The following is a 13890-nucleotide window of genomic DNA, read 5'->3' on the forward strand; positions in this document are numbered from 1 at the left end:
GGATAGAAACAAGTAAAAAAACAGAACAATGGAGAAACACCAGAAAACAAAGTACTAAAAGAATAAGAAACAAATGTTTAAAGAATAATAATAGTGTAAAATATGACAATTAAAACAAACGAGATGGATTGATATGATGAAGTGGCCGCCGTTGGCGCTTACAGCGTGGGCCATGGCTGAGCACTTAATCAGCTGAGCTCCACCTTTGGAGGTCTGAATTTGATCTCCACAGTGATATTGGGATTGTGACTAAAAATTGGATCACTATCATTGGAAGCCAAGCGATGTTGAAATAATTGAGTGAACAAATTACATAAAACTCTCTATGATGATTAACCAAGAACAGCGGAGAAGGAGTAGAAACTGTAGACTGAAAGTGTACCTTGATCCATAATAAATTGAACAGTGGAATTGCTTTGCAGCGGCTATGGATCTTCCAAACAATCAGAGACATTCTTCGAAATAGTCTGCCGAGAGAATACAGAGATATCGAATGTTCTTCTGACGTCTGGGACCATAACCTAATCTTATATTTATATAAATATAAAACCCTTTATTTTCTTTTCGTTTCTCACCAAATAGAAAATTTCATATGATATCTATACTTATTTCCATAACAAATAAATACACTTTTAATCCAAAATTTTAATTTTTAATAGATCACTTTAATTGGTCAACTAAAAGATAATCATAAATATTAAATTAGTCACGTGAAAGCCAAATTTCTAACAACGGGTTCTAACGTGATAAGATTTGAAGTACTAGTATGAAAGATTTAAAATTATTTTATCGATAAATCAATATTTATTGATCAATTTGACGCGTAACACCAAAACGGCTCAAAACCTGACATAACCCACAGGTATAAGTGGCATTTGCATGCACAACTAATTAAAGGATTAAGGACGTAGTTGAGGTTCTAGATCAGGAAGACATGAAAAAGAATAATTTAGAATATCAATAGTTTCTGTATTAATTATCCATAATTGTAAATCATCAGTTTTGAAACTTCATGTATTCTAGTAATTAGATCAATAATTGAATACTACAAATATTTACATATATGGAATTGAAGCTCCATTTTACGTAGACAATTCATCATTTGACCGTAGACAATGCGTCCCTACCGTTTTAAGCTCTTATACAATGTTCAATTAAAATTAAGTCACGATTCAATTGGAACCTTCTTTTATTGTTTGGAAATTAAAATTTTCCAATTGAATTGGTTGTTTTGAGTTAACATATTCTTTTGCGAATTTATTTTCAGTTGAATGATGAAAAATCCAATACATATTCCATAATTTATAAAGTTAATTATGTGACTAAAAAATAAAATATTATTGTGTGTATAATACTCCATCCGTCCTTAAAATATAATACTACTGTCATTTTGTCATTTTAGTTCGTACTACAAAATTATTTCACTTTCTATTTATGGAATGTTTTTCACATTCTATCATTTTTAAAATGTTTTTCATTTTATACACTATTTCAATTATTTTTCTATTTTTCTCTCATATTTTACCAATTTCGTATTAAAATTTGTGCCTCTAATTTTGGAAAACGAAGAGAGTATATGGCTACTTATTTGAAGCCTAAATGAAAAGAAATGAGGTGCTCAAAAACAATTTCCTTCTTTCGATTTGCTATTTCATTTTTTAACTTTGGTGACGCATTCCTTATTCTAAAAGAAGGGTTATAAATTTAACTATAGACAACCAATTGACAAATAAAAGAGCGTTGTTCATAGGTTTCAATCAGTTGGAACTAGTCATGGGGCAAGGAGCATTAAGTTTTGATAGACTAGTAAAGAAGAATAGTCTTGGTCAATTAGTTCCTTTTCGTAGACAAATAAGACCTCTTGTTTGAAATATTTGATGAAAAATATTATAGTTGGAAAATAGAAGCAAATATATACAGTTTCTAAGTTGATGAAAAGAGTATTTGATTGTGAGAGTCAAATATATGCCAAGCATGAAGGAGAGATGTTATGACTGACAATTTTTGATATGATGTGAAAATTTGATATAAACACACACAAAATTAATGAGTTTGAGTCAAATTTTATTAGGTTCATGTTTTATCGGATTGATCCATTAGAAACTTGATAATTTCAAGCTGAATTCAAGTTGAATTGAGTTGAATTCAGACCTTATTGGGTTAAGATTGTTATTGATCCACTTTATTGCAGTTGGTTTTGTTTTAGTTACTTATTTTCATCGGTTTTGGTGTCTCTTGTTTCATATTTATATGTCAAATGTATGTTAGAAATTAAAGAGTTAATATTTCGTGTAAAAATTTTATTTAGCTAATTTAGTTTTGGTTTTGGATTCGTTACTTTTGACTCAATCATGTGGCTGACTTAATAATGATGTGAAGTCTGAATGTATAATACTCACTCCATTTCATTAAAGATGTTTCACTTTTCTTTTTAGTTTATCCCACTAAAAATATCACATTTTTATTTTTTGAAAAAATTCTCTCTGACAATAATATAAATATTATATTTTCTCTTTCCACTTAACACACAGAACAAATCCTCCTAAAATCTCGTGTCGTCCCATAAATGTGACATCTTTTGTGAGACGGACGGAGTATTATTGTTGTATCACTTGTCAAGAAGGGCAACTTGACTTTTTAATTAGCTTGTGAATGAATAATACTAAGAGCATCCTCATCCGTGCTCTTACCACGGAGGTGGGCCCGGATCCACTTTTACCCCCTGTCATTAGATAAGAGCACAACACCCACATCCGTGCTCTTTCGCAAGGACAAGCTCAAGTGTTCCACCATTCTATTATTCAATTTAAATACTTAAATTACTAAAAACATTTCTACAATATAAAAATACATTAAAAAATAAAAATTACATAACTAAAATCCTAAAAAATAAAAATTACATAAATAAAATCCTAAAAAATAAAATTACATAATTAAAATCTTAGAAAATAAAAAAAATACATAATTAAAATCCTACAAAATAAAAATTACATAATTAAAGACTAAAAAATACCCCCGTGGAAGACTAGTCCTCTATCCCCAATATTTATCGGAGACGTCGTATCATTGCCACATGTGTTGCAAGTTGGCCGGGAGTCATGCTAGACCTATCGGCCGCATTGAGTTGACCCAAGAGGGTCCACAACGAGTTGGTCGGGGAGTTGAGGTGGCACAAAGGGAGCGGGGACGGATGGAGTCGGGGGCGCGACGGTGGTTGGCCATCGCCTTCTTCTTTCCTTGCGGCCGGCTGGGAACTGCTCGGGCCAACGTCGGGGCTACACAAGTAAGTTCCGACAAGCTGGGTAGCCACATCATCGGAGGCGCCGTCGGATAGGGCTACCGACCTCGACCGTTTGCTGGAGGAGCTGGAGGAGGATGCTACTACGCCACCCCTATACTTCTCATGATGGCGCGCCTCCTGCCATAAGTGAGGTACTTGAACGGTTTCAAGTTCAAGGATTGGTAGGTCGCCAAGGCGGCACTAATGATGTCGAGCTCGCTCTTGCCGCTCCCCGCCGACCGCTATTCCTGGAGGTGATACCCCTAGAACTTACCGATTGCGTCGTTGGCTCTGTAGATGCAATTGTGCACCATACTATCATTGCGATAGATGGTTCCACCAAAACGTTTCCCGCTTAGGTTCGTGCCAACGTCTGGATTTTCGGAGACTGCCAAGAAGGCTTTGAACATCTGCATCATCTCATCCGAAGTGTACATGGTGCGAGTACCATGAGTAGGAGTAGAAGTAGGAGTAAGAGCAGAGCTGCCGCTCCCTCCCGATCCGGGTTCGGGTGCCCACCAGTATCGTCCATCGGGGGCATCTTGGTCATCCACCGGGTAAGGCCGGTAGCCACCCGGAACTTGAGAACCTTGGGTTTGAGGAGGGGTCGAAAATTGCGTTTCCCGACTAGGGAATGACTAGAAGCCAAACCAATCGTGGTTCCAACCGTGGAGCCGGAGGGGTGATCACCGGAGCCGGACATTGTGTAGTGTGGTGAGAATTTAGATGAGAGAATAGAAGAAAAAAGATGAGAGAATAGATGAGAATTGATGAGAAAATAGATGAGAGAATTTAGATGATAAAATAGATGAGAATTGTGTAGTGTGGTGGGATTTTTTTTGTGTTGAAGTGGGGGTATTTGTAGATGAAAATGTGAATTTGGGATTAAAAAATTGAAAAATAAATTAAAATGTGTAGATAGCGGATATAATTTATTGGGAAGTGGGAAAATATTTTTTTTATTTAAAAACATTTTTTTAAATTATTTTTTATTTTATTTTTTTAAATAAAAGAAAAAATTGAATTTGCCAACGGCTATTCCGTTGGCCAATCAAGAGATGCCACGTAAGGCTGCTCAGCGGCACGGACGTGCTCTTATTTAAGGGCAGCGCCATGCCGGTGGCACGGACGGACTGCTCGCAGCGGCGGTCCGTGCCGCTGGCACAGACAGACAAGAGCCCGCTGCGGATGCTCTAAGAGCATCCACATTCGTGTTCTTTGGCAAGAGCACGGACGTGGGCCCAGACCCACTTTTACTCCCTGTTCTTAGGCAATGGCACAACACCCACATCCATGCTCTTCCGCAAGGACAAGCTCAAGGGTCCCACCATTCTATTATTCAAATTAAATACTTCAATTATGAAAAACATTTCTACAATATAAAAATATTAAAATTACATAATTAAATTCTAAAAAATAAAAATTACATAATTAAAATCCTAAAAAATAAAACATAATTAAAATCCTGGAATATAACAAAATACATAATTAACATTCTACAAATTAAAAATACATAATTAAAGACTAAAAAATAACCCCGTGGAAGACTAGTCCTCTATTCCCAATGTTCTTCGGAGACCTCTATCATTGCCACATGTGTTGCAAGTTGGTCGGAGTCATGTTAGACCTATCGGCCGCATTGAGTTGACCCAAGAGGGTCCACAACGAGTTGGTCGAGGGTTGAGGTGACACAAAGGGAGCGGGAGCGCGACGGTAGTTGGCCGTCGCCTTCTTCCTTCCTTGCGGCCTGCGGGAACTGCTCGGACCAGATTCGGGGCTACCCAAGTTAGTTCCGGCAAGCTAGGTAGCCACCTCATCCGAGACGCCGTCGGATAGGGCTACCGACCTCAACCGTTTGCTGGAGGAGCTGGAGGAGGATACTACGTCTCCCTTGTACTTCGGATGATGGCGCGACTCCTGCCAACAATTGAGGTACTTGAACGGTTTCATATTCAAGGATTGATAGGTCTCCAAGGCGGCACTGATGATGTCGAGCTCGCTCTTGCCGCTCCCCGCCATTCGCTCTTCCTGGAGATTATACCCCTGGAACTTTTGGATTTCGTCGTTGGCTCTGTATATGGCATTGCACACCATACTCTCATTGTGCATGATGGTTCCAACCGGCCGGTTTTCATTGTAACGACGAGAGACGCGCCACCAAAATCTATCCCCGGTTTGGTTCGTGTCAAACTCAGGATCTTCGGAGATGATCAAATAGTCTTTGAATAACACATCCATCTCCGCTGGAGTGTACGAGGTTCGAATGCCACGAGGAGGAGGAGGAGTAGTTTCAGAGCCGCCCGATTTGGGTTCGGGTGCCCACCGGTATCGCCCATCGAGGGAATCTTGGTCGTGCACCGGATAAGACTGATTGCCACCCGGAACTTGAGAACCTTGGGTTTGAGGAGGGGCCGAAAATTGCGTTTCTGGACTAGGGAATGGCTCTGAGTCGAACCAATCATGGTTCCAACAGCGGGAGTCGAAGGGGTGATCGCCGGAGCCGGAGGTGTGGAAGTGGGGGTATTTATAGATGAAAAATGTGAATTTTGGGGAAAAAATTGAAAAAAAAATATATAAGTGGGAAGAAAATAGATATAATTTTTTGGGAAGTGGGAATATTTTTTTTTTCGCTTTTTAAATTAAAAACGATTTTTTTTAAAAAAAGAAAAGTTTAAAATGCCAATGGCTATGCCGTTGGCCAATCCCGTCGCGCCACGTCAGAGTGCTCGCTGGCACAGACGTGCTCGATGCATCGAGCAGCGTCGTGCCAGCGGCGAGCAGCGGTTCACCGCTGCGGATGCTCTAAGTACTATTTAAACAACGTGAGTTCAAATTTGTAAATTGAATTTATAGCTAGTGCCAATTGCTAACTACTACCCTCGTCCCCCAAATATTGTACCACTTTCACTCCGCACTAGTTTTAAGAAATGTAATGGAAAGTGAGTTGAAAAAGTTAGTGGATTGTGGATCCCACATTTATATATTAGTTTTATAATAAAATGTGAGTAGGAATGAGTTAGTGGAATATGAGGTCCACTACCAAAAATGGTAAAAAGTGAAATGAGACAAACTTTGGAGGATATATGGAAATGAAAAAATGGGACAAACTTTTAGGGATGGAGGTAGTAATTATCAATTCAAAATTAAGACTAATTCTTAGTTACTAGATTAAGAGATCCAATAGTTAAAATAATGTCAAGTGAATTATATTTTAAATTTATATAATTAGTAAATAAATTTGAAGGATATTAATGTCAATTTTCTTTTATTAAATTCATCTCAAAACTTTAAATTTATGTAACTTTCTCGATTTGAATTATTTTTTACAAAAAATATATCAAATTAAAGATAATTTTATAAAGATTCCAACGAGATGTCAATTGCATATGTTCCGATGATGTTCGGGTGATGAAATTTGATCATTTATATTTCAGTTTTCCAGTTTTCGTACATGTTTGATAAGCAGATTTTTATCAACAAATGCAAAAAAAGAATCTCAATATAGTGTAGGTATAAATATCAATGAACTGTGTTGATATTTTCTTGTACTTGTGTTGAAATCCTGATGTCATATTGTTGATATTTCTAATACACTATGTTGATATAAAAAAAAAACTCACAATAATTATCATATGATAACATAATGACGATATTATCCTTTTGTTGATATTTTGTCTAATATTTATTGAAATTTGTAAACTTTAATCTCATCTACTCATTTTAAAATCTAAAGGTGTATAGATTTAGTCTTAGTTTTGAATATTTTAAAGGTGTATAGATTTAGTCTTAGTTTTGAATTATGATATTATAAGTATTATAAGAGGATCCAATATCCATATTAATCAAATTTAGTTAAACCAAGTATATTTACAAAATAATCAAGTTTGGCATAGTAGCTATGTACAAATTCAAGAGCATATTTGAAGGCCAACATTGATTGGCCCGTGCTAGTGAGCGGCCCATATTTGTTCATAGAATCACATGTTCCCAATTTTCAGGATTAGCAGCTTAGAAATCATGCAAGTCCCATTGAGACATATCATCCAACAATTAATCTACCTGTTTTCTATGGTTTCTTTCAAACATTTGTTTTACGAGAGAATTTATCTTGATGGCTAGGAGTGCGTTCCTACTCCCTACTTTCTAAGGATCTTTTCCGCATTAGCGTAGCAAACATTTGTAAAGTATTTCAAAAGTTTTATACTTCGCTCGATTCAATCTAAGTGACACATTTTTTTTTGGATATCCATTTGACATTTAAAAAAAAAAAAAAACATCACTCTATCTTTTCTATCTCTTATTCTTTTTTTTAAATTGATTTAGCTAAGAGCATCTCCAAGGACAGAAGGTATATAGAAAATGTATATCGTGTATTTACCTTCTTAAAAAGTGAAATATACTCTTCCAAAAAATAACACATTCCAAAAAGAAAAAAATATATAGAATGGTAAATTATTTTCTAAAAAATAAATAATAGTACAAAATGCATTAAAAAAACACAAAGTTTAATACCTTCTCAAATACTTTCCTTTTGGAGGATAGTTTTTCATGAAAAGAAGACAAATATGATAGTTATATAATTTTAATGGAGAGGTAAAGATACATCTTCAAAATGTAAAAACATATAATACCTTTTCAAATACCTCTTCCCTTGGAGAATGATATTTTACGAAAAAAGGTTAATATGGTAGTTATATCTTTACATCTTCATTTACCTCTCCCCTTAGAGATGCTCTGACAAAATAACATTATATTAAATCTAATGCCGAATAAAAAATGTTCCATTTAGTGTGGGACAAAGTGAGTACATGATAATATATGTACAAAAAGAAAGGAAATGAAATTTCATTAAATAGTACTCCCTCTGTCTCATAGTAAATGTCACACTTTCCTTTTTAGTTTGTCCGATAAAATATGTCACATTTCCATTTTCGGAAAAAACTTCCTCTCACATTAATATAAATATATTATTTTCTTTCTGTCCACCAAACGCATAAAACAACATCACCTAAAATTTCTTGCCAATTTCCAAGTGTGTCATCTATTATAGGATAGATGGAGTACTATATTCACAAATCAATTTGAATATTTTTTTATTAGAAAACTTGATTACTTTCAATAGTTATGCCAAAATAACTATAAAGATGACTCTGTTATCCATAGAGCTTCGACTAGGGATATCAATCTAATCCAAAACTCATGGGCCTATTTGAATAATCCAATAAAACTAATGGGCTAGTGCTATAATTTCACCGCTCGAATACAAAAGCAGGCTATACAGGTTAGCCCATTCGGATTAGCAAGTTATGCGGTTGGCTCGGTAGGGTTGCAGGTTAGTCCGCGGTTTGAACTCCAAGCTAAAAAATATTTATTACATGCTGGAAGTGGAGATTATAAATATTTCGACCTTAATCCACAGACTCGGTCGAGCAGGATTATTCCGGTAAAAGAAAATACTATAATTTTAGATAGTTATAATTCTTTAAAGTTTTGAGATATTTTTTATAAGTTAGTTATAACTATTTTTTTGTTAATAAAAAGTAATACCCCTAATCGACATTTTTTATACTCCCTATGTCCCTTATAATTTGTCACCATTTGATCCGGTACGGGTTTAAAGAAATGTATATAGAAAGTGAGTTGAAAAAGTTAGTGGCATGTAAGTCCTACTTTTTATATAGTTTTGTAATAAATATGAGTGAGAATGAGTTAGGGGAATGTAAGTTCCACTACAAAAAATGGTAAAAGTGAAAGGTGACAAATTTTTAGGGACGGACGAAAATGGAAATAAGTGACAGACTTTCAGGGACGGAGGGAGTATATTGTACTGATACACGTGACTGAATGATCTTGTGCCTTGATTTAATGATCCAATGTCTATCATTTAGTTATAGTTAGCAAATTTAAGGGTGAGTTAGCAATATAGCGCACTAATGCACTAAAATTACGGTATATACCTTAATTTACGCTATATATTGAATTTCAATATGCCGCTTTATATGAAAATTCATATTATTATTTTACCGAAATCTTTCGGTAAGAAATCATAACATACCAAAAATCACGATATACTAAAAATTTGGTATTATTAGTATTTTTTTCAGTACAATAAGGCCGATATATTAATATTTCGATAATTTTCCCGATCCTAAAATGTAGTGCCCTGTCGCCCAAAGTCTCCTCAGAAAATTCACATCCTATCATATCCTATGCTACACCACCTCCATGAGCTCATCCCATAATCAATTGATAAACTTATTTGTAAAGCTTAATAATTAAATACTAATCCTAACGCTCTTTCCATATAAATAATTTTGCTCTTGTAGCAATATCTGCTCCTCCGGAACCAACTGCGCTAAGCCCCTGCATGCAAATAATTTTGCTCTTATATTACGAAAGGGTGCTGGACCCGTTGGCATATGAACTATAGGAGGTACATATCCATACAATCAAAATGAGCAGATATATGAGACAAATTATCTCTCTCATAAATTAACGAATATACCAATGGATGGAAATGAAGATAATTTTTCCATGAATTCCGCTATTTTGCTACTCGCTTTGCACGTTGAACGGATTGCAGTGCAGGCCTGCTATTATCTTTAAAATATTGTAAATTCCTTAGATGTAATACTCAGAAATTTTAATAATGCAATACTAAATTTTTAATTTAAAATTTTAGGAATCGTAATTATATACTTTGGCATTTAATTAATGTATATTTGAGTTATTTATTTATATTTTCAAATATTAAAAATAAATAAATACTACTCCATAAATTAGATAAAGTAAAATATCAAGTTGTGATTTGTTTGAGCCCTGATTTAGAATATGTTGTTGGTTTTGTGGTTTGACTATTAGAGGTGCATGATAACATGATTGAATTGTGGACTGAGTTACCCATGCTCTATAATGCTTGGAAGAAAATGAAAATCATGCATGTATTTGGTTATGTATTGAATGGTTTTGTTTAAAAAATGTAGACACAAAAAAAAAAAAGTAATATACTCCGTATGTTCTTTTTTTTTTGGTTATTTGGTACGTTTTTGTACTAATAGCTAGTATAAAATGCTCTCGATTTAAGTAAGCACCAAATTTATCATTACATGGGCAAAATCTTAAACTTGACACATGGATCTCATTCAGGAATTAGCAATAAGGTTTAATAAGCACAATTTTGAATGATTCAACTGATGGAAGGGGAGGATACTAAAATATGGATTAGGCCATCATGTTAATTATATATAATTGTACATATAATTATTAGGTTTGACCATTTCTAAATATTAGCAAGCCGCCTGGCCTCAAGCATCTAATTATAATTTTGGTAACATTTCCCATGTAAGATTAAGAAGTCGGCTTTCTCAAGTATTGTTCAAGAGTAAAGACAAGTGTATAATCGAATTGAATATTGCATATTTGCATGGGAATTCTATAAATTCAGAGCTTCTGTAATTAGCTTTCACAACTAAACACATCCCCTTCTGAAATTTGAAGAAAAAATTGATCTTGTGTTTGATTGATCATGGCGATGAACATACTGTTGTTTAGCTCGATAGCCCTATCTTTGACCATTCTTGCACTCGCCTTCGAGCCAAGCCCGTTGCAGGATTTCTGCGTCGCAGATCCTACTAACTCAGGTGTGATCATCCTTCTATTTCATTGGCATAATGGCATGTGCATATAGAAATGATAACGTTAAATTTTAGCTTACAATTAAATGTAATACTCCTACGAGTAGTAATTAATGTTGACTTGTTTTGACTTTGAGTTTCAACTAAACACATCCCCTTCTGAAATTTGAAGAAAAAATTGATCTTGTGTTTGATTGATCATGGCGATGAACATACTGTTGTTTAGCTCGATAGCCCTATCTTTGACCATTCTTGCACTCGCCTTCGAGCCAAGCCCGTTGCAGGATTTCTGCGTCGCAGATCCTACTAACTCAGGTGTGATCATCCTTCTATTTCATTGGCATAATGGCATGTGCATATAGAAATGATAACGTTAAATTTTAGCTTACAATTAAATGTAATACTCCTACGAGTAGTAATTAATGTTGACTTGTTTTGACTTTGAGTTTCAGCAAGAGTGAATGGGCAAGCTTGCAAAAGCCCTGCTTCAGTAGTTGCAAACGATTTCTCCTTCAGTGGGCTGCATGTGCCCGGGAACACCTCCAATCCTAACGGGTCGAGGGTGACCCCGGTGTCTGTAGCCCAGTTGCCAGGGCTCAACACCCTGGGAATCTCAATGGTGCGTATTGACTACGCGCCATGGGGAATCAATCCACCACACACACACCCGAGAGCCACTGAGATCCTGACCGTGATTGAGGGATCCCTCCTAGTGGGCTTTGTGACCTCCAATCCCGACAACACCCTCATCACCAAAACACTCCACAAAGGCGATGTTTTTGTATTTCCGGTCGGGCTCATTCACTTCCAGCGCAACGTTGGAACAGGAAATGCGGTTGCCATAGCTGCATTGAGCAGCCAGAATCCTGGAGTTATCACCATTGCCAACGCTGTTTTCGGGTCCAAGCCCGATATTAGTAGTGATATTCTCGCCAAGGCCTTCCAGGTGGACAAGACTGTTGTAGATCGGCTCCAGGCCAAATTCTAGGAATCCAAATCAGCAAACAAGATCCTCTGTTATTTGGTCCCAATATTATTTTGTGAACTTTTTTGTTGTAGTTTTTTTGTTTTTGTGGCTTCTGTTTTCTTTCAGTTTTGTTGCTCAATTAGCACTTTATTTCTTGATTTTGTATGCAAACATGAGTGAGAGTGACACTAAATGAAATTCGATTCTTTTGTCTTATTCGTTAGCAAATAGTATGATTGCAACTAGCTAGAACCTTGAAAACAAGAACTCCTATTCAAAGTTGAATAGGGAATAAGGTGCGAGTTGTGAAGATATTAGAGAATGAATAAATGACGAGTAAATTAAACAGAATAATTACTTTTGCTTAATGATTTCGTCTAAAGATCATCCTTAAATATAAAATCTAAATTCTAGAAGGAACTAATAAAAGACTTCATGATTTGATTAAAAAAATTCTAAAGTAAATAATTAAGGTACGTTTGGGGTGACATGACATGTTCAGGGTTTGGCTACCGAAGGTGACGCTGCTGTTCTACTCGGCTACTCTCCATCCTTAAATTTTAATTTGACAGTTGTTTTTTAAAATATTCATGAAATATATTAACATTCGAAAATTAAACTGGAATATCGTTACACAAATTAACAAGCGGCTGAATTAAAGTAACAGAGGATCGGGTTTAACATAATTAGGATTAAAGCCACAACTTGTTCTGCAAATCTTTGACGGTTTTCTGGTCCAGCTGAAACACTTGGGCCAGAAAAGCGGTGTCGACGGCAGGCTTGGCCGCCAATATATTGTTGGGGAGATTAATGAAACCGGGATTCTGGCTGTTGAAGGTGGCGGTTAAGACACTCTTTCCTTTTGCCACATTCCGCACGTGATGAACCAGCCCCATTGGAATGATGAACACATCGCCCTTTTTCAGAATTTTGCTGTAATACTTGTTTTGCGGGGTCGAGCTCATGAATCCGGCCTCCACCTCGCCTTCCACCACGTAGATGACCTCTGACGCCCTAGGGTGCGTGTGTGGCGGGAAGTAGCCATTCTCCGCAAACTCTGCCCGCGCAAGTGCCAGCCCCAGAGTGTTGAACCCTGGCACCGTGGCTGCTGACGCGTAGTTGATGGACACGCCGTTCGGATTAGAGGTGTTTCCGGGCTTCTGCGGACCGCTGAGGAAGAAGTCGTTCGCAGTAACTGCTTTCGGGTCCTTGCATGCTGGAGTATTTGTCAAACATTTTTGGCTCCGTAAAAAAAACTTAACTTTTAATGACACAAAAATTGAAACGCAATTATTTGAGTAGAAATTTTTTAATAATAACTACAATTTAGAACGCAAAAGAAAGTGTTCTATTTTAAGGACGATTCTATTTGCGTCCTCTAATTTTAGTTGAGATACTAACAATAACGACATTTTTTTAATCGTCTGTGGTATAGTTAGAAACACAAATTAGCGTCCTTAACTGCATTAAAAAATGTCCTTAGTAGATTGTTTTATGTACTAATATCCATCTACCCTATCAGACGAAGCTTAATGTTTAAAGACCAAGTCTCAAATTCAAGTTTCGTATAAAATGTAATGATGAGGAGGTTTAGTTAGTTACCTTTTCCATTTGAACGTGCAACGCAGAAATCTAGGAGAGGACGAGTGTCGAAGGCGAAGGAGGTGTAAATGAAATTGATGAGGGCTAATGTGATCAACAAAATAGCACTAGAAGCCATTTTGAATTCGTGATGATTTTTTAAATTTATTACTGATCAAGAAAGCTTAGTTTAGGTTGTAGAGTAGAGATGAAGAAGATTGATTTTATAGAGGTTTGATCAACAATATGATTGCAATCATGCAATGCTACTGTACGAACTGCTGCCTTAATTAGGTTCTTATCGAAATTGTAACAAATAGAAAGAGGTATATTGCGCTATCAAATTAATTTTATAACAGAAGATTAATGAGCTAATTAAATAAACTTAATATAGAAATTGTTCGTATTGAGAATGGGTTTGCCTCTTA

The 13890-nt window shown here is 36.0% G+C and overlaps 2 protein-coding genes across 4 annotated transcripts; one reads left to right on the top strand and one right to left on the bottom strand.

The window, feature by feature from the left end:
- The first annotated feature begins 10805 nt into the window (after positions 1 to 10805).
- On the top strand, positions 10806 to 11944 carry LOC125207775 (putative germin-like protein 2-1). 3 transcript variants are annotated; one of them, XM_048107253.1, is made up of 3 exons: positions 10806 to 10825; positions 11141 to 11229; positions 11367 to 11944. In XM_048107253.1, the coding sequence occupies exons 1-3, from the start codon at positions 10806 to 10808 to the stop codon at positions 11900 to 11902; spliced, it is 645 nt and encodes a 214-aa protein (XP_047963210.1). In that variant the 3' UTR covers positions 11903 to 11944. The 3 variants fall into 3 exon arrangements, with proteins under 3 accessions (XP_047963210.1, XP_047963209.1, XP_047963208.1); XM_048107252.1 differs by lacking the exon at positions 10806 to 10825 and having other exon boundaries at positions 11115 to 11229; positions 11361 to 11944; XM_048107251.1 differs by lacking the exon at positions 10806 to 10825 and having other exon boundaries at positions 11115 to 11229.
- A 522-nt stretch (positions 11945 to 12466) lies between these two features.
- LOC125208007 (putative germin-like protein 2-1) lies at positions 12467 to 13675 on the bottom strand. The gene is made up of 2 exons (XM_048107547.1): positions 13484 to 13675; positions 12467 to 13097 (listed from the first exon to the last, which is right to left on the bottom strand). Exons 1-2 carry the CDS (start codon positions 13599 to 13601, stop codon positions 12574 to 12576), a joined length of 642 nt encoding a protein of 213 aa, XP_047963504.1. The 5' UTR covers positions 13602 to 13675; the 3' UTR covers positions 12467 to 12573.
- Between the last annotated feature and the right edge of the window lie 215 nt (positions 13676 to 13890).

Source organism: Salvia hispanica, chromosome 2 (assembly GCF_023119035.1).
Source record: "Salvia hispanica cultivar TCC Black 2014 chromosome 2, UniMelb_Shisp_WGS_1.0, whole genome shotgun sequence".
NCBI lineage: Eukaryota > Viridiplantae > Streptophyta > Magnoliopsida > Lamiales > Lamiaceae > Salvia > Salvia hispanica.